The sequence below is a fragment of the Corvus brachyrhynchos genome, unplaced genomic scaffold (assembly GCF_000691975.1).
Source record: "Corvus brachyrhynchos isolate BGI_N302 unplaced genomic scaffold, ASM69197v1 scaffold68, whole genome shotgun sequence".
In the NCBI taxonomy this organism is placed as follows: Eukaryota; Metazoa; Chordata; class Aves; order Passeriformes; family Corvidae; genus Corvus; species Corvus brachyrhynchos.
In genome coordinates, this window is record NW_008240039.1 from 3,439,503 (window position 1) to 3,460,341 (window position 20,839).

At 51.5% G+C, this 20,839-nt stretch overlaps 1 protein-coding gene across 1 annotated transcript in view; it reads right to left on the bottom strand.

Moving 5' to 3' along the window:
* The window catches only part of MEGF6 (multiple EGF like domains 6), a gene marked incomplete at its 5' end in the record, with an annotated part of 73,346 nt that extends 52,509 nt beyond the window's left edge, over nt 1-20,837 (bottom strand). The window contains 2 exons of the mRNA XM_017743984.1: nt 17,030-17,139; nt 20,806-20,837. Of these exons, the coding sequence (XP_017599473.1) occupies nt 17,030-17,139; nt 20,806-20,837 (142 nt within the window). The remainder of the gene's footprint in view (nt 1-17,029; nt 17,140-20,805) is intronic.
* Between the last annotated feature and the right edge of the window lie 2 nt (nt 20,838-20,839).

Here is a 20,839-nt window from a genome sequence, read left to right on the forward strand (position 1 = left end):
TGGTAAGGAGAGGTATCCTCTAATGACACACATCTGGCAGCCATCGCCTCCACATCGGCGGGGCTGAAATCCAACACCCCTCACCCAACACAGTGGCACGCCAAGGAAAGGCACAGTATCCCCGGATCCTCTCTAACTGCTCAGAACCCTCCTGCCCCTTTCTCCACTCAACCCAGTGAGGGCAGCCCAGCCCCCGCCGGCCGCTGCCTTTCTCTCACCAGGCTCGGTTAGTTTGGCCCTTTGATCTCTGACAGTCAGGTCAGGACCATGAATCACAGAACTGACTCCCATTATCCGTGATTCGAAACAGCTCCTGGTGAGCAGAGCTGGGTTGGACCTCTGGGAATGGTCTAGCCAGTCTTTAAGCAAGCCACATCAAACTCTAAAGGAAAAGAATCGCTATTTTAACCAGCAAACACAGGTTATTCTACTTGTTGTTGCATTAGCAGAGCCCATCTGCAGCAGGGTCCCACCTCAAACCAAGGTTGTGGCTCTGCCACCAACAAGACCTCGTGGAGGTGCCATGATTGAAGGCAGACGTCCTCAGTGGGGCAAAAACCACCAAAAACTTCTTCCACCACCAACCTACTGGTGGCCACTCATGGGGCTGGACCAGCCCCGCACAGCCCCGTGCAAGACAAAACCCAACGGCGATGGCAGTGCCGGGAAAGCCGCAGCGTGCCTGGCTTTCCAGCCAACATTCCAGGAAAAATGGAAAGTCAACCACAAAGGAATGACTTCGGAGAGCAGCTCAGGGCCAGCAGCCCCAGCGCCCAGCCCGTGAGCCTGCCTGACGCCTGCCGTGGAGAAGGAACTTGCTTGTCCTCTTGGCATCCCGTGCCGGGCCTGCTGCTCCAGCGTGGAGTGGAGGGTTTCCAGATCCATGGGTTTATTGGCTTGGAGAGGCGGGAAGACAGGCAATCAACATCCATTAACATACCACAAACCAGAAACACCTGTTGGCCTCCAAAACTGGGTTTTGGCTGGTTTACAGAGAGCGAGGGTCTAACAGGTGCCCCTGTGGCCAGCGGGAATGTGGAGGGGCTGCAAAGGCCCCACAAACACTGAATTGTGCAAGGGAAAAGCGGCTGCACCGTTACACACAGCACATGTGTCACTGTCTGCGAGCCGAGCCACGGGAAACGGCAGCCCCATAAAATTAAGTGTGTCTGGGAGGAAACCAGCCACGCTGGGACTGGGGAATCTCAGCCCAGAATGGTGAGGGTCCCCTGGACTCTCCTTGTAGCCTCCAGATTCCTCTGCTGAGGAATGTGCAGGGAGAACCAGTCCCAGGGTCACGACAACACAGCTCCGGCGTGGCTTTGATGGTTCATGTGGGTCCCTTCCAACCCAGGGTACTCTGTAGTTCTATAATTCCATGATGAAGAAGCTGCAGAGGAACAAATTCCCTGAGCTGGTGCTTTGATCCTGGTGCCACTGATGCAGGAGGATTCCCATTTTCCAGGGTAATATTTTCCATTTGAACTTTGTAAAATGGGAAAAAGTGACCATAAAAAGCTCCTTCACTGGCTGGTGCCACCTGGATTTCTCTGTGGGGGTTGTTAGTGGGAGATTTCCTCCTCCACTATGAAACAACTCAGTTTGGGTCCAGGCTGCTCAGAACATCAAGCTCCAGCCCAAGAGAAAAACTCCATTGCACAACAGGAACTCGCATGCACTGAAATTTGGATCAAGGATATATGAAAAGTGTCCTCCCTTCCTCATATAACTCACATGGATTAAACCTCTGGGGAGGGAATTCTCTGAGCATCTTCCCAAAAAAAAAAAAAAAGGTATTTGTAATGACTGGAACCTCAACATGTGATTGTTTCTGAATTATTAAACCAATTACACTGTTGCACTGAGCCCATGCAGCATGGGAGAGGAAACAGAAACACAACACACACGGAAAAAACGAGAGGAAAACCAGTTGCTGAGGTGGGGATAAGGCACTTCAGAGGCTGCTTGAAGATGTTATCACCTGCCAGAGAACACGGCTTTAAAACGATGCCTCAGAGAAGGCAGCACTTAATGAATTTAAAAAAATGTTTTCTCCAACCTTTCCAAACCGAGAAAAGGAAAGCATAACATACCAATGATTTATTGCAGAGTGGGCTGTGTGTTTGAGCGTAAATTAATTCTACAAATTCCAGGCAGCTTTGCAGCAATGCTTCTCATTCCTGCTCTGGCCCTCACTCCTCATCTCGCTCACCAACCCTCCTATTTTGGCTGGAACCTGGCCCTTGTGCCCATGGCTAGCATGGCTCCCACACCACTGATTTGCAGCAGATCCTTTGAAAAGAAGGGAAGATTCGGTGAATGATTGGACTTGATCTTAAAGGTATTTTCCAACCTAAAGGATTCGATGGTTCTGTCACAGTCAGGGAGTTAAGCTGTGGCCTGTCATTTCTCTTTTGTGAATTCACTGAAGACCTGAGGATCTCGGTGTCTCGCTCACAATCATGTTCTCTCTCATTGCAAGAAACCAGTAATGGGTGAGGAATTGTGAGCTTGGAATGGTCCTTGGCTACCTGACCAGGGGGATGGGCTCAATCCTCTCCAGAAACAATCCAAGAACTCAGCTTTAATCCAGTCTACTTGGCATTCATGTAACAAATCCTTCTTATTACCAATTACACGATGGGATCCCAGTGGTCCAGTTACACTGGAGCATTTCACATTGCCTGGAAAATAATCCATTCTCCTCCATAAATGTCCCTTGACTCACCTCTGAGCTCACAAGCCTGGCTTCCCACGGGTGGTTTACGGGAAGAAAACACCTCGGGCAGACCTCGCCGCTCTCAGAACCATAAACCCTGAGCAGCCCTCGCTCCGCTCTGCAAGTGGCTGAGGCTTTGCAGCCACGGCCCCTGTTTAATTGGTCACAGCTGGCTGGGAAGCCCCAAGGAAATCCTTGCAGGGAGATTAGAGCGGGGGCTGTGGCTCTGCCACGGGACCGGCGCTGCCGCGGCAGAGGAGGGATCACGGGAGGTGCCGGGGAGCTTCAGCTCTCACGGAAGGGGATGCAGCACTCTGGAGATGCCATCCAGCACTTCACATGACTTGGCCCAAGGTACCCATCATTCAAAACAAAGCAGGGGTTTTGTCTTCTTCAGGTGGCACAAGGAGTCATTTCCTTCCCAGTTTTCTTACCCTTGACAGACCCTAACACAAGGAGCAGTAAAGTTTCAAATCAGTGAAAAGATTCCGCTCTGATTTATCTGCCAAAACCTAAGCACAGGGTTACAACTCATCCAAAGGACTTGAGCCGTATCTTTTCTTCCACCCAATATGATAATCTCTTTTAAATGATCATGAAATCCTTATTTCTTGAGCTCAGCCCAAGGAAAGCTTGAAAAGACCAAAGCCAGCTGTATTTCAAATCCACTGAAGCCCATCAGATTTCAGTTCTGTTTCACCCACTATCGCGTTCCTTTAAACGAATGGCCGGCAATTCTTTTGCCTCTGCACGTGCTCCATCACTCACCGATGGAGCTGGCCAGAGCTGGACAGCTTCATACACATCCAAAGGGCTCCTTGCCGTACTCCAGTTCACCTCTGAAAACTCCAATCGTATGAACTACTCAGTTATTCACAGAGTTACTGCCCTGTGTTACGTGGAGGCCAGAGGCGGTGGTGGGTGCCATGAATGGCGCTGTGATTGACCAACAAGTGGGTGATGGACATTGGACCTGGGGTCATCCCACGGGTACAAGTCCCAGGACATTTCTTTTGCAGGTACAACAACAGACGTTCCCCCCAGCTCCAACACATTTTCTCTTTTCTTCCAAACTCCCTTTACAAAAGATGGTTTTTAGCTGAATACGCCCCTGCATCGCCTTGGCTTGTTTCCTCTCACAGATTTCTTCAAAGAGCTCAGCTCTACCTGTTTGCCAGCTCTTAAATACCGCGCTTGGCTGATGGACAAGCCGATAGCACAGGACGCGGCCGAGCTCTGCACAAGCCGCCCTTGTTCCACTGCCTTCCTGAGCCAAAATAAAATCCCAGGAGGAATCTCCTCTGGCCTCAGGCTGCTCTCCCCTCCCGGCAGAAGGCTAACCTTGTGAATCAGGAGGCTGCTTATAAATAAAAGTATTCGGACTTCTTGGCTGCTGGAGAAGTGCTCTGCTTAATTTAGCCCTGGTATTATTAACTGTGGATTCTCTCCAATGAACTGACAGCTGAAGAACAATTGCAGCCATTTAATTCCACAAAACAGATTTTAAATTGGCCTCATGAACTGCAAGCCCAGGAAGCATCGATCACAGTATCTTGCTACCGTCATTCTGAAGTCTGCACCGGGCTCTCCTTGGACTGGGGAAGTCACCTGAGCCTGAACCGGCGCTGTCACGCGAGTCTCTCCATCTTGGAAAGAGCATCTGGCTCCTGAATCCAAGAAAATACTGCCTGTGCTTTCCTTTGCTTCCAAAGACTAAACCCTTCCTGTTTTGACTTCGAGTGTTTCACAGTCCCATGTTTCTCTGGTCTCCAGCAAACCCCTCTCTCCCAGCCCTAACACACCCAAAGGCTTCCAACTGAACAGCTCGGAGCGATTAGCAGGAGAAATCAGGTCCTTCGTCAATCAAGCACCACCGAGGGCACGTCAAAGGCTGGGTAAATGAGGGCAGTGCTATAAAAGAAAGAGACAATAATGGTCTCCTGAAGCGGTGGGGCACAAAGCCATCCGAGCTGGCCTCCAGGCACCGACACTAATCACGGCCCTGCTCGCCACAGCTGACGTCTCCTTTGTGCCGAGCCAAAGGAGGCTTGGGCTGGCCCATGCTTCAAAACACAGCTGGGCTAATTAGGAACGGTCCCGGCCCCCCCGGCAAGGCGCAGTTCCCACATCAGAGCCCCGAGAGCCTGAGTGTTGCTGAGACGATCCACTCTGCTGGGAGGTTCCAGTAAGCGAAGGGTGAAGCCGAGCAGCTGATTTACAGCAGGAGATGCAATTACACCCACCTCCACAGCCCCGGGCACAGCCACCTCCCACACACACAGGTCCCGCTCTGCTGCACTCACTGGGGTCCGATGGGTTCACCAGCAGCAGACCCCAGAGCGCTGGGTGGTCCAAGGATTCCCAGGAAGGCTGGGCAGGCTTGGAGCAGAGCCCAGGCTCTCCAACATCCATCCCCTCCTTCCAGCAACGAGCCTGCACTGAAAGGTCATTTACATCAAGCCCCCAAAAGGGAGATCTAAATGGAGCTTCACCCCAAACTCTGAATATTCCATTTACAACCCTTTCATCTACCAAGGGTGGAAGATACCAAAAAGGAGTTCAGGACAACCCGGCTGCTTCCTCAGCTCAAAAGCAATCAGTGGTCACTGTGATTATGTCCAGCTCAACCTCTGCCGCAGTTTGCTGCAAAGCAAAGCCCACCTGATGGCAGGAAAAAAAACCAATTTCTACACTGACAGCGTGTGACAGGATCAAAAACCACCAAGAGGCAACAGAAAAGGCGTTGAAACCCAGACGGGCCCACGCGATGCTCTGCAGAGCTTCCTGCAAGAGCTCACACAGCCCCACCGAGGGCTCTGCCTTCACCACGAGGGGATCTAACCCAGAGAGTGAGCGAATGTCCTCGCTGTCAGCACTCAGGAGAGCAGGAAGGACAGCACCTCACCCTGGAAGGCGAGCACTGGGGAACCGCTGGCTGCCCCGCCAGGGTAAACACCCGTCTGCTGCTGCTTGGGGCTGGCCAGCAAAAATATCCCGTGCTGAAAGCTCTGATAGGAGTCTGGCCAGGACAGGGAGCGTCCTGCCTCTAAAGCAAACACGTCTGTATTTCTTTCCAAGCAAGAAAAAACGGTTCCATTCGGATCAGACCCGGATTTCTTGAAGACAAGTGACACATGGAGTATCACAGCTTCGCTCACACTGGTTATTTTCATGTCCTTTTCACCAAACAGCCTCATCCTGCCCACTTCCAGAGCCACTCCAGCCCAGTGCTCCACAGCTCCATCCTTTCTCAAGGAGGTACCATCACCTCAAACACCAGGATGGTTCCTCTGACAGGTGACAGATGAGGAAAGAATGAGTCACTGACGAGGCGTCCTTCCCCAAAGCAGCCTCTCATCCTATTAGGAAAATCCAGCACAAATGTTGACTGATGAGCAAAGCCAACCCCCCAGAGCACTTCTAACAGTGAAAGAGAAGATGAGAATCCAGACAATTAGGTTTCCACAAGAAATCTGTCCAGAAAAAGTATTTGCCAAAAAGAACCATTAACAGGAGTCAGTAAGAAATGAAGGGAAGGATGATCTTGTGACTGGGGCCTTCCTGTATCCTCCATCATCACATTCTCTGTGGCAAGGACTGCGGGTTTTGAAAAATGCTACAAATAACAAAAGGCATCAAGCAACAGACAAAAGAAAAATTTTTTTGCAAGCTAGGGCTAATACAGCTGTTTCACTGGTCTTGTGGAATTTTTCAGGGGCAACGTCTCTTTAAAAGCAGGATGGAAACAAAAGTTAAAATGAAACTGGAAAGTCAGAAAAGTTTCCTCAAGGTGCTTGCAAAATGAACACTGTCCCCAGTCCCCTGGGTCTGTATCTGTCCTTCACCTGCAGGTAATGAAAATGCTCAGACCTTTACAAATGATGGGCTTGGGAAACAGCAAAATGTTGTCTGGCAGAAGGGGATGGCAGGGAATGGGATGGCAGGGAATGGGATGATGGGGAATCATCTCTGCCCTGGGTGTGAAATATAATTCACCTGAGAATGAAAAGAATTTGAGGTTGCAAATGCAGAGGAATGCTCCTGGTTCAGCTGGGCTTTGCTCTGCCAGGAGGCAATAGGACAATTAATGCTTTACAAACTGAGGACAAGCAGCACAAGGAATGATTTATCCCCTCCACATTCTTCCCTGTTCCTTGTAATTAGTTCACTCCAGAATACCAGAGTTTGGACTGGTTTCTTCCTTTAACTTGAGGTAGCTTAGCCATAATTTGTGTCCTTGTGTATCCTCAGCCATCCCTTTTTCACAGCCCATTTCCTCCCCTCTGCCAAAATGTGGACAGTGGGACCTGACAACAGATATTCAGGATCTCAGACATTTATTTAAAACCTGGCAGGCGTGTTGGACCCAAAGCCCCAGCTTCAGGTCCCTTGTGCAAGGCAGGTAATGTCAGTGCCACTCCAGTATTTTCCTCTCCTCCAAATCAAGCCAATCATTTCCCTTTTAATAAAATATTGGGGGGGTCTCCAAAATGTGTGGTTTATTTTCAAAGCTGCAGCCAATTATAACTGTGGGAATTGCTGAACATTTCCAAATGTGAAAATGCTTTTCACCTCTTGGGTTCTGCACAGGGAAACACCCAACACTGACTCCACCAGCTTGGACAAGAGAGGACGTGTGTGTTGCCTGCACTGATTGATTCACACCTCACCTTTCTGCCCTTGGTTCTGATTACTCAGGGTTAGGGAAGTCCCAGGTTTTGATAAAATGCTCCTCTCCAGCCCTTCCAGGTCAGCTCCCCTACCTCCACACATCTCTGGTTCCAAAAGACGACAGAACCGTGGGTCTCAGAAGGAACAGACTCAAGGAACTCATGGATGGTAAAGAAAAGAAGTCTCACTCTTTAATTTGCTGCTATAAATCAGCATCATCTGAAGATGATGTGAGCAGTCAGCACTGCCCTGGACCTGGCAGACCCAGCAGTGAGAGGGAGGAGAGAGACAACCGTGTGTCCCTGCAGCCCAAGGAACATGTTCTCAGCCCAGGGAACATCCCAGCTTTTAGGGGTTTTTTGCTGTGGACTACCACGTCCCCAAACCAGAACATCTGTGAGCCACCAAACATAGGAAACTCAATAACCTTCAAGAGGGAGTTTGAATATCACACAAAGGTTAATTAAATAAAGCTTAGCAGCCCCAAAATGCAGCCTGGCCAAAGATACGAGGACGTTCCTTTCCAAGGTGGCACTCATTGCCACGCTGCCCCGGGCCCAGCTCGCCCCACAGGCCGTGACCCCAGGGTTCCTTTGTTTGACCCAAATTTAATCAGCTTCCTTCTCTGATTCCAGCAAATCCCACTGCGGATGGCAGCCAGGAATAAAGGCTATTGTACAGCATGGAGCTGTGCTTCACAGCAAGTCACGATAAGTGTTTCCTTTCCAAACATCCAAGTTCCCCAAACACCACGAAAGCCGAGAGGAGATTGTTGGAGCTTTGCAGATAAAACAACAGCGACGATAAAACATAAATAAATCAGGGCATCCCTCACTCCAAAGCCTCTCCTCTTCCAGCTTGGAGTTATAGGAGGAATTTGGCAGGGCTGTTTACCATGCTGGCAGTGAGGGCCCTGGAAGCCAGAGGAGCAGTGACAGAGCTGCGAGGATCCCTCTCGGCAGCTCCCACCGTTGAGACAAATGCCGTAACCACAGGCAAGGGGGAAGAAGAGGATGACTCACCATCGGAAGGGCAAACACCCCACCACTGGTGACATGCCCACAGCCCCAGAGAACACTTGAGTAGTGATAAAAAACCACCATCAAATCGTTTGGGAAAGTTGATTTTTTTTCTGCTTGACCGTGCGGTGCTCAATGCACAAAGTCTCAACATTTAGGACAGGAAGGAAATTACCTCGGGGGATGTCTAAGGGCTTTCCTTGGGAACTCACAGGAGACATCAGGGCTGTGGTGAGATGATGCTTTTCCAGCCAACAAGTAGGTAAAACAGTCAGAAAATGACTCATGCAAGATCTCGAGGCAACAAATACAAGTTACTTGTGTTGAAATTGGAGGGATCTTTCTGGAACAATCTGCTGGGAGCTGCTCCCACCTCTGCACCGGGCTTTGCCGGGAGCTGGCTACCCCAACGTGCGTCACCTTCGGGCGGCCCAGAGGATGAAATGGAGCTAAACTGTAAGTAAGCCTCAGCAGCCACGTTTCTCTGTTCTCACCCAGCGGAGTGTAAAATGGACACAGAGACACAGAATGCTCAATTAGGCTTCTGAAATCCACCTTTCCAAATCGTCCCCATAAACCCACAAACAAGGTTATGGTTTTTCCAGGGAAGTGTGTACTTCTCATAACTCATGAAATGCAGTTCATGGTTTATATTTGCCCCTGGGAAATGCTGATCTCAAAAGCAGAAACGTTGTGAGCAGGGGCACTGTCACGTGTGTGGTGCTTTGTCGGGGGGTAAGGACGCAGAACAAGCATCCATCTTCCTCTCTGAATCTGTTTAAAGATTTGGACAATGAAATTTTCTCTCTGTTCACTGATCTGGACAGAGCTGCAGTGACGGCCAGCTCCTCTCCTCCTCATTCTTTTTCTCTCACCTCCTCTTTTCCTTCCACTTTTCGTTGAACAAACTGCTACAAACTCCAAGAGCAATGGGAATACATCTCACAAAAACCTGGCAAACCTGGAACAAAGAGCATCAACTGATGACACAGAGCAAGATACACCTGGTCCAGCAGCTCCCACTCTCCCACCCCAACCCTCTGCTGAGCCCAGGCTGGACTGTGGAGAGCCGTGGGCTAAGAGAAGCCGTGGGGACCAATCTATTCCAGCTGATGCATCCCAGGAAGGAACACACTGCAGCCACCAATGGTGTCACAGGGCCTTCAGGTCAGTTACCAACTAAACATACAAAGCTATGATTAAATTACAACCCCTCGTACAATCTGGGACCACCTGGCAACAATTACAGCAGCACTCACTGAACTGAGGGTCCCCATCGCACATGGGCTGTGCTGGCTGCAGCTTCTCCTTCCTATTTGCAAGTTGGGAGCCCCCCTGGCTTCTCTTCCCATTCCAGCTAAAGCTGTAACTAATTAGTGACAGAAAAAGCAGGTCTGTGATTAACACATTTCATTTTGTGTCATTATAACTGGCACCCCGCGCAGGCTTCCAAAATGGCTCCAAAATTCTTGGCACAGAACACCCCACGCTGGCTCCAAAACACTAATTGTGCACTCAGAGAAAAAGGGATCACAGATGGAAACAGTGCAAGGCAGGGGTTGCACTTTTGGGGCAGGACAGCTTGTGCACACCAGGAGATAAATCTGCAAAGTTACCAATTGTCAAAGACAACTCAAAAGTCTGAGGCAGCCACACGAAATCCAAGCTGGGAAAGGGCAGGGATTACCTTTCCAAAAGGAACCCAAAGCTGGTGGGTGTCAACTTGTCACGCCTGAAAAATCAGTTCTAACCTGCAGTAGATGGAAATCTAATAACCACGCTACTGAGTTCCCACTATTGAATCCCCCAGACATCAAATATTGGCTCTGTTTTTTCTTACAGGAACACAATTGACTTCCTGATTTCTCCTCTGTGCTAAATCCTGCTCCTGGCTCACACAACACCTTCTGCCAAAGCTGGTGCTGACTGGGGAGGTTTTGTGATTAGGGAGGTTTGCTGAAGGTTTAGGTGAATGTGCCATTCTCCAAATATTCACATTTGCCACCAAGACACACCCTCTTGCCAGACAGAGCTATGTACCTGCTTAAAGGACCTTTCTTCTATCAATTCTTTTACCACACAGGGACATCCTGGGTTAGGCCAAACACCACCAACTTTGCACCTTCCATGCACTGGAGCCGAAATCCTCGAGCCTCAGTGTTGGCTCTTTTAAGGACCTGATGATTTTTCAAACCCCCTCCCTGCAGAAGAGAGGATTATTTATAACACAAAGGTAGCATTGAAGCCCTAACACTCGTCTCCCTGAACTAATGAGCCCGTGATGAAATGCTGCTTCACAAAGCCAGTTATCTTCTCATCTAACGCTTTAGTCGCTTTCCATGGCCACGTATCCCTGGGGACTGCAGTGATCCCATGTCAATCCCGTGCTGGCAGAGCACTGGAACTTGGGAAGCTCTTTGCCAAGCACCCTGCTCAGCTGAGCCCTGATGTCTGTGGATTGCAAATACTTCCCTGCACAGCGAGGCAGGAACAACTTCCCATCTCCAGGTGTGTGCCAAGGTGTTCCAGGGCTGCAGCCTCCAGGTTTTCCCAGCTCTGGTCATGCAAGAGGGGCTGTCTTTTCTTTTAGTCCTTTCCTGCAGGCCTCAGCACCGTAAGACAGAATGGGCTGCCCAGCCAAATTACAAAGTGGCTTGGTTTTTCCTGAATCTTTCACCTTAAACACCTAGAAACCACATTTTCATGAGGGTCCCAGCAGAGCCAAGCCTGGCTCCAGGGTGCCCAACTCGCCGGCAGCACTCGGCTCTCCGAGCAGCTCAGCGAGACCCAAAGCACAACAATGGAAAATATTAGAAGCAATTTCAGCAACACAAATCAGGGGTTAGAAGACAGGGGTGTTATTCTTGGCAGTGCCCCAGATTTCCTGAATGAGCTGGACAATTCCCTGCTCTGTGCTGCAGGCTGGCACATACCGAGTGGAAATCATAATAACCTACTTCCCAGCCCGGGGGAGGGTGGGGGCTGCGGGGCTCCCCCTCCGTGCCCTCCAGGCCTCCTGCCAACGAGCTCCTAATTCAGAGCGACAGAGTTTAATGCGATGAAATTTGGGAAAAGGGTAATGACACTGTTCGGGGAAACGGGAGAGAAAGAATAAATTATGGGAAGCATCACCGCCTTGTGCTCAGGCAGTGTCCTTTGTGAGGGTTCAGCGAGGCAGGATCCTCGGGAAGTCGGAGACATGAGACTGATTTAAGACAACGAGCAATGAAGAAAAGAAACGTTTGGGCTCCCTGAGGTACAGCCCAGCCACCCCCTGCCTGGGCAGAGATGGGCTCCCAGGGGAGCCCATGATGGACCTTTAGCCAGCAGGCAAGAGGTTCAGGAGTTCAGTCACAGCCTTTCAGCTGACTAAACAATGAGCCTCCAGCAGCCAGGAGGCGATGGACAAAGCAAAGCCGCCTCTCAGGGAAGTTAAACTGTCAGCCGGACACATTTCCTGCCGAGCCTTCCAACCTGTGCCACAAACCTGAGCTGCCTGCCCCATGATGGTGCACGTGGTCGGGCTCTGGGGCTGTGCTGGGCTCCAAGGTTATGCCAGGCTCCAGGACTGTGCCAGCCTCTGGGGCTGTGCCAGGCTCCAGGGTTGTTATAGGGTGCAGGGTTGTGCCAGGCTCCAGGTCTATGTTGAGCTCCAGGGGTGTGCCAGGTTTCCAGGGCCATGCCAGGCTCCAGGGCTGTGCCAGGCTCCAGGGTTCTGCTGGCCTCCAGGGCTGTGCCAGCTCTGGGGTTGTGACAGGCTCTATGGCCGTGCCAGGCTCCCGGGCTGTGCCAGCCCCCAGGACCATGCTGGGTTCCAGGGCCGTGTCAGGCTCCATGGCTATGCCAGGCTCCCGGGCTGTGCCAGCCCCCAGGACCATGCTGGGTTCCAGGGCCGTGTCAGGCTCCATGGCTATGCCAGGCTCCCGGGCTGTGCCAGCCCCCAGGACCATGCTGGGTTCCAGGGCCGTGTCAGGCTCCATGGCTATGCCAGGCTCCCGGGCTGTGCCAGCCCCCAGGACCATGCTGGGTTCCAGGGCCGTGTCAGGCTCCATGGCTATGCCAGGCTCCCGGGCTGTGCCAGCCCCCAGGACCATGCTGGGTTCCAGGGCCGTGTCAGGCTCCATGGCTATGCCAGGCTCCCGGGCTGTGCCAGCCCCCAGGACCATGCTGGGTTCCAGGGCCGTGTCAGGCTCCATGGCTATGCCAGGCTCCCGGGCTGTGCCAGCCCCCAGGACCATGCTGGGTTCCAGGGCCGTGTCAGGCTCCATGGCTATGCCAGGCTCCAGGGTTGTGCTGGGTTCCAGGGCTGTGTCAGGCTCCACGGTTATGCCAGGCTCCAGGGCTGTGCCAACAGAGCAAGCACAGCAGGTCCCCCTGTGCGTTCCTTCCCTTCTCACCAGGTGGAAACTCGGCAGAGTTGGCAGAAAGAAACCCAGTTCGGTGTGGGGTAACTCCCCCTGGAGCCTTTCACGGGCCGTTTGTGACTAACAGAAGTTTTTCTTTTAATGAGGCAATTACAATTCAGCTGCTTTCTGCTCAGCACTGGGGATGCTCCCATGGGTTTTCATCATGTCTCAGACCCCGATGCTTCCTCAAACGAGCATTAATCTCCTTCTTACCTAGGGCCAGGCTTTACCTCCACCTGAGCTGAAAATCAGAAGACAGCAGGATCTCACCTGGATAAAAAATTGAGTTAAAGACAGCTTAGACCAGCTTCAGACCAACAGCTCAGGCTGAGCTTCTCCAGGTCACATTGCAACAGTGACAGTGTCACCTGCACTAAATCTAGTAAAGGTCTCCTCTTCAGCCTCTTCACAGCTCTCCTTGGTGCCTTTCTGCCTCACCATGTCCTTTCTGAAGGTGCCAGCAGCTGGCCCAAGAGCACAGACAGGCTGTGGGTGGCTGAGCTGCAGCTCTTCCACTCACATCAAGAGTTCCAGACTCAGTGGGACTCAGCTTTTCAACATCTCCAGCTGAAAGTGGAGATCACAGAGATTACCTGACATGCCCCTCACCCTAATCACCGAGGGCTTTACCTGTGTTATTGAACCCAGGTGGAATTTAAGTAGAATCTCAGAGGCCACTTGAAACCAGGCAGCTCAGTCTGAGAGTTAAATTATCAGGGATCAGGCAGGTAAAGAAGCTGATGCCATCCTAAAAATGCAAAGGGTGCCTTGACGTCTGACCTTTCTCCTTCCCAAAGAGATGAACGGTCCAGGACAGAGGGCAATGGAAGGCAACAAATCCTCACCCTCTGGTGTCAGCAGAAGGGACAAAAGACAGAATCCTGCCAGGGACAGGGCTCTGTGCCTTCACCCCTGACAGCCCCAGGGGTGGCAGGAGCAAGGCCAGCTGTCACCATTTCAGAGGGCACACAAGGAGAGGACCAAAAACATTCTTTGAGATCGGTGAGATCTTTGTATCTGTGAAATTTTCCATCTCTTTCTGAGCTATTTGCTCCCAGCAGAGCGACACCCTCCCAGTACTGTCCCCAGAGCTCTGCAGTGTCCAGTTCCCCACCTGTAAGAGCTCAGACACACAAAGCTGCACGTGAGGAAGGGGAGGACACCCCAGTTCTGTTACAAACAGCCTCCAACAGCTAACAGTGAGTACATCCAGTGCAGTAGCTGCAACAAGGCAAATTCCTCTTCCAGGCACCAGGCCAGCTCTGAGAGCCCAAAGAACTCTCCTGAGCTGGGAGAGGGTGCTGGGACCTCCCATCTCATAACGGTGTTTAGGATCACCATCAGTGTTAGACAGTATTGTCATGTTCAAACAAGAAGGTGGCAGCAGGCCGTGGCTGGTTACACACGAGCCTGCAATGCTGAAAATTTCCCCTCACGTCGACTAGATATTTTTATTTTTAAGGAGAAGTGATGACCAGCAAAGAGCAAACAGAGCCCTGCAGTGAGGAGATGCCAGTCCCCAAGAGAGAGCAAGACATCCTCACTGGAGAGTTTCTACTGCACTACAGCCCTAATTAAACTGTCAGCAGCCATGCCCTTCCCCTCCCCAGTGCTCCTGGAACACGATCAATGATCTCTGGAGGCAGATAGGAAGGGCCACAAATCCCGCTGACATGTTCTGGCACAGCTCTGGGGCATTCAGCAGAGCCACAGCAGCAAGCACAGGCTGACCCCAGACTGCTACACACCGACCAGAGAAAGCTCCAACATCCATAAACAATCCCCTGGCTGTGTGCCCCTGCCCCAGCACCCCACTGATGGTTACTGACAGCTCCCTGCCAGACCTTCCTACCCCTCCTCTCCTCCAGAAGGACACACTGGTGTCAAGGCCAAAGCCACCAGCAGGAAAAGACATCACACCCCTGCAAACCAACACCCAGGAGCTCCTCGGGATGAGGGTTTGGTTCCACAGAGCCCAGACACGCTCCCCACGACAGCCCAGAGATGGGGACAAACACCCTGGCTTGGGGCACCTGCAGGGGCCAGGCAGAGCTGTCCCATTTGCCCGTGGGATGCTCCTCCAGCTGCTGCCTGTGGGAGTCTGGAAAAAGGGAGCACAATTCCCACTGCTCCACCTCAGCCCTAACCTGGTGGCTGCTCTCCTGCTGTCCCCAGGGGCTCAGATGATTCACAGAGCAACATGATTTTGTTTTCTGCCCCTGGAAGTGCCCCTGCCTGTGCTGAGGGCCAGCAGAGATGAGCTCCCTGTTGTGCCTGTTGCACTTGGGGTACATAAACACCCATTTTTCTGTCCCAGAAACAAGGTTACAGCACATCCTGCATGTGAAACCAGTGGTATCCAACTGGGTTTGAAGGGCTGAGCGGGGACAGAGCTCGCCAGCTTCAGGTCATGATCCACCTCAACCTCCCCAGCAGCCCAGCAGCAATTCCTGCAGGAGTTTTTGGGCTGCTGTCACTCTGCTTTTGGGACTGGCTGTCCTTCTCTTCTTCACTCCAGCCCAGCCCTGCAGTGAGCAGCGTGTGAGGACCATTCCCAGCCCCAGTGGTGAGAAGGATGAGTTCAGAGCATGGCCTGAGCAGCTCTATTTCCTTTTCTCTGCTTCCTTCCTGTGTGGAATTACTCATTTCCTTGGCAGGAAAAATCATCACAGAAGGTGCTTTTCTGAGTTCAGCTGAGGTTATTATCTGCTCACTGACAGGGGGTTACAAGGCACCCGTGGAGCTTCCTCTCCCCAGTGGGTTGCTCTCCTGTGCCACAGCTTGGAATAGGAAGAATAAAGACTGGTTGTTTGACACACCTTTTTATCCCGTTGGGGGTTTCTTTTAAAACACCTTTTTATCCCTTTTTTTAAAAAAAAAAAAACCCTTTGCTTCAAGCAACAAAGCCCAGGGCAGGCACAGACGGCCTCTTCACAGAACAAAAGGCAAGCAGCTGTGGGAGACATCTTCCTGTCTTGGAGGTCAGTCCCAATCCCAATCCCAATCCACAATGGAGTTGACCATGGCTGGCTCTGATTCCGCTGATGGCAGGGCAGCTCAGATCCCAAATGCTCTGCTGGTTCTCCTGCCTACTGCTTAAATCCAAGCTGCTTTTCTGTGGGGGACGTGGAGAGCACCTCCAAGGCCCAAATCAGAAAAGAATCAGGCACCGAGGCAGGGCATTGACCCCGCAGCACTGGGAGCATGCAGGGCTCTGCACGAGGTGACATTTGGTTCTACACATAAGTTCGGCTCGATTCAAGAGGTTTTTCTTTGCTCTCAACACCTCAGAAGCAGTTTCCAGTTAAATGTTTCCCCAGCTGGACGTGGCCGCAGGGTTTAGGGGAAGGAGCGGGGAGTGACACAGCAGCTGCCTCCTGTGTCAGGCAGAGAATCTGGAGGGAAATAGGGAATGTGGGGCCCACAGGGATAAAGCTGCATCTGTCTTCTGCAACAACAGCATAAAATCATCTTACAGGCTGATATTTGCACATCCCCATCATGTGCAAACCTGAATACGTCTCGCAGCTTCCCCCCCAGCTGGGGGAAGGGAATTCTGTCTGGCAGGGAATTGCACTGGGAGAGAGCAGGAATCCAGCCACAGAATCCCAAAGCCTCAAGTTCTGGGTCTCCACCCCAGACCTGACCAGTGCCACCCCTTCCTCTGGGGCTGTGTGTCCCCTCCTCCAGGCTGACACTGCAAAATCAGCACCCTGAGCCCAGCTCACCCTCTGGATACGGGAGGGAGCAGGCAAGGGGAGGGATGCAGGATCCCAAACCTCTCACAGGGCAGTTCCAAACTCAGCCAGTCTTAAAATAACAAACCCAGCCCCTGACACACCTTCTCAAAGGAGCTTCCAGAGCTTCTGCCAGTGGCGCCATTGGAAACACTAAATTGGGCTTGATTTGAAACATGTAGTAGCATTTGGCAAGTGGATGAACGGCTGGAACCCTGAAACCCTTTCATGCAGCAATGTGGAAATTCTCAAAAAATGGAAAGCAACAGGCAGCACTTCCCAAGAAGCCAGAAGGAAACAATAATAATAATAATAATAATACCACCAGAAAAAAATGAAACTAAAAAAACCCCATGACAGTTATTTTTCAGCACATTTTTAAAGACATTTAAAGACATTTTTAGAGCATTTTCTGCAGGCACAGGACTTGAAATGAGCCAAAAGCAAAGAAGTTGAGCCGAGGAGAGCGACACTCACGGTGCAGGCAGCCGGCATCCCCTGCGAGCTGAGACCACCCTGGGCAGCACCTGTACGTGGTCTGGGACCTCAGCTGGTACACCTGCCTGTAGCCCGTGTAATACACAACCCTGAAACACAAAAACCCCGCCAAGGTAAGCTCCCGCAGGACAAGGAAACCGGGAAGAGCAGAATTTGTAGCTGCAGGTGCAAACAAAGCGAGGAACTGGGTTTGCAAACGTGCTGCCATTGTTTTCCACGTGGGCTGGCAGTGATCACTGATGCTAAGAAAACACTCCTAATTTGCTCTAATTAGGAACATAAGAGACAACACCCAGGTTTTCATGGCACCCCAGATTATTTTTTCTCCTTTTCTAGATTATTTCTCAGCTCTGAGCTCCTCTCTTGCACTACTTGCTCACAAAGGAAATGTAAATTTTAACAACAGGTGTTCCTGCTTTAGTGAGCAGGAGCAGGTGTCTCTAAGGGGCTGGCGAGCTAAAAAATTGACACAACCCTGATGGCAACACCAAGCTACTCCAAGAGCTGTGTTGGACACAGCAAGGCTCCACAGCTTGGCAGGGAACACTGAGGGTCCCTTTAACTACTCCCAATAGTTCCCTCCAGGGTGGGAGCTGGGGGAGTAAAGCAGGGACTGATCTGAAGCGTAAATAAATAAAAGCGACACATTTTTTCCCCGGAAATTTGGTGTTGTGTGTTTGTGAGAATTGAAACACAGATAATACTTCTGAAGCCGATTTTTAAAAAGCTCCGTTGGCAGAACATGAAACTGCTCCACCAAAGCAAATCAGGCAAACAACAACAAATATTTGGCACAGCAGATGTGTTGTGCATGTCCACTGAAAATATTTATCCTAACTTAGTCGAGTTGTTTGATTTTGTCTGAATGTTCCTACAGAAAAAACCCCAAATAACAGTGAACTGTTAATTCCCGGGAAGGAAACCTTCTGCGACTCCTGCGTGCCAATGTGGAAGCACAGCTGAGGAAAATAAAAGCAGATACCAATTTTTTTTTTTGGTTTTGTATGAGCTGTTAACAAATTATGAAGGAAACTGTTGTGCTCCAGAAGCAGCTGAGAAAGCAATTCACAGGCACCAGGCTCCAGCCCACCAGGATCCTCTTGGTACCAGGAGCTCTCTCCAGCCCAGCCCAGCAGAAAGGAGAAGGGGAGATGCTGGATGCAGGGTGGTGTGAACATGACAAGGAGGCTCAGGAATGGGGAGGAAAAGGTAGAAATAGTGATGTAGGACAGCTCAGAGCTCCTTGTGCCCCAGCAGTGCCCTGAGCAGCCTCAGTCTCACCCTCCTGGGCGGCTCTGTCGGACACTCCAGACCCTTCAGCTGGTCCAGGCAGCTCTCAAGGACAGGCAAATATTGTGACAGCCTCGGTGCCTCTGGGTATCTGGGTGCTGCAGACGGGAAAGAGCCACACAGGAGATACTTTATCTTCAGTGTTTCTCTTTTCCTTTGTTTTAAGGAATCCCTGGCGCAGAAAACGGGGAATGAGCCAGAACTAATGGAACCCAGGAAATCCTGCTGTGTCCTGCTGCTGGAAAATCCCCTTCCAGCCCCTCTGGGATAGCACTGTGATTCCTTCAAGCTTGGCTATGGAGGGCTGAGCAAAGCTACCTGCTGTCATTACTCACTGGGAAGCTGCACAGCCGGGAGCAAACCCATCCCTCTGCCAGGCACACGGAGCAACGCAGCCCGAGGATGCTCCAACTGAGCAGATGCTGCTTTTCCCAGTCACCTCCAGGAACTCAGGGACACCGAGGCCAATTTCAGGCCAGATCCTGGAGCTGTGAATACACTTCCTGAGCCCCACGCTGCCAGAGCTGGTCCAACTGGAGCAGCTCCAGCATCCCTGTGAGCGCCGACACCGCGCGCTCCACTGCCTCAGCTGCCTGGCACAAGGGAACTTGGCAGGACAGCTCCCAGCTCTTGGAAAAGCTTGCTGCAATGGGAACTCCCACAAGTTTGGAGAGAGGGGATCTGGGACAAAACCTTGCCCAAGGAATGCTCTGCTGATAGTGCTTTCCCTGTCTGGATTTCACAACTCCTGGGGTGAAATCCCTCAGTGGCTTCCGCTCTGTGTTTCCAACAGGAACAGTTTTAGCACTGGGCTGTTCTGATACTTGTAATGAAGCAGAACAGAAAGTTATTTCATTTCAATCCCTTGATTTGTGATGTCAAACCCATCCTTTAAGGAGCTGAAGGGGCTGCTGGGGCTGAAGAGCTCCCAGCCTTTGAAGTCAAAGCAGACAGGGCACCCATCCTTTCAAAGCCTTCCCTGAAAACACAACCAAGAGTCAGACTCTGTTTGCTCCTTTGTTACCAGGACACAGATCTCATCACCAGGGTAATTACTGGCAATTACAGGTTAGGAGGAATTCCTAAAGTCAGGACTTAAAAGCTGTCTTGAGTCCAAGATGTTTTTTTGAAAGACAACTATCATTTGTACTCTGTAAAGGCTTGTAACTGCCTAATGAGGCCGGAAAAGCAGGTGGAGGACGGAAGCAGCTTGGGCATGTTGTGGTTTGGCTGCTGGCTAGGTAAGAAAAGTTCATTATTTGTCCTGTAACACATGTCCAGAGCCCTCCTTCCGCAGGGCCTCCTGCCTGAGCTCCCAGCTCTGGCCAGCTGGGAACTCAAGGGATGCTATGATAGGTGGACAAGAACTCAGGGTATGTTCCAACTCTGTGTTCACCTGTGCAAGCCCAACTCTGCTCTTCTGACGTGAGTCTGAGCATGGTCCAGCTCATGGAGTGAAAGGAAGGTGGTGACCCTGCAGCAAATCCTGCTGAGCACCACCCCAGCAGTCCCTGCCCTCACAGGTGGTCCTGCACCACCCCATCCCCTGCACCACGGCCACATCTGCTGTTGTTTGAGCCAATAACCCTCACTTGGCCCCAGCTCCCGCCATCAGCTCTGTGAGACAAGAGGCACTGAGGGGCTTTGAGGAGGAGACATCTAAAAGTACAGGAATAGTGCACGTGATGTGAATAAGCCATTCCATTAACGTGCCTGGGTCATAGGAAACAGATGCCATACATTGTCTGAAGACGGGAAACAGCCCACCACGAGGACAAAGCTCCTTCAGAATAAAAACAATGGATAGACCTTCTCTTCAGAAATTCCTTCTTGGCTTAATAACTCTGAGCATCACAGAAGTGCCAGGCTGAACCAGAAGCCCCTCCAGCAAAATGTCCAAAGGGTTTACCAAGCTCTCGTGGTCTCCTGCTTTGAGCCAAGAAGCAGTGAAGTAGCTCCACCCCTTACTGGCAGTTTGTGGGGTCAGGGCCACATCTCTGCTCATGGGACTGTTCATATCAAAGTGTAAAGGAACTGCTCTGTCCCCTGCTCATAGAATCACAGAACAGTTTGTGTTGGAAGGGACCTCAAAGATCATCTAGTTTCAACCTCCTGCCATGGGCAAGGACACTTTCCACTAGCCTGGTAAGTGCCAGGTACCACAGGCTTCCTCCCAGGCGTTTCCTCCTCTTTCCCCTGAGAGTTGTGGAACATCCAGGTGAGCCCCAGCCACACTGGCTCATCACTGAGACCCCTTGGAGGGCACCAAGGCATTCCCGAGGCTGTTTGCCATTCCAGAACACAGCCAGGGCAGCAGGATGGGCGCACAGGTGGCTGTCCCCATCCTCAAGAGCTGTGCAGCCGCTGCCGGTGAGCACCGTCCTCACTTCCCTGCTGCTGCTGAGGAGTGGCAATCACTTTTCCTTCCACGGGGAGCAGCCCAGGGCGGAGGGAAGTGCACCTACCTGCGCTCGTAGCCCGTGCACCAGCGGCGGCCCC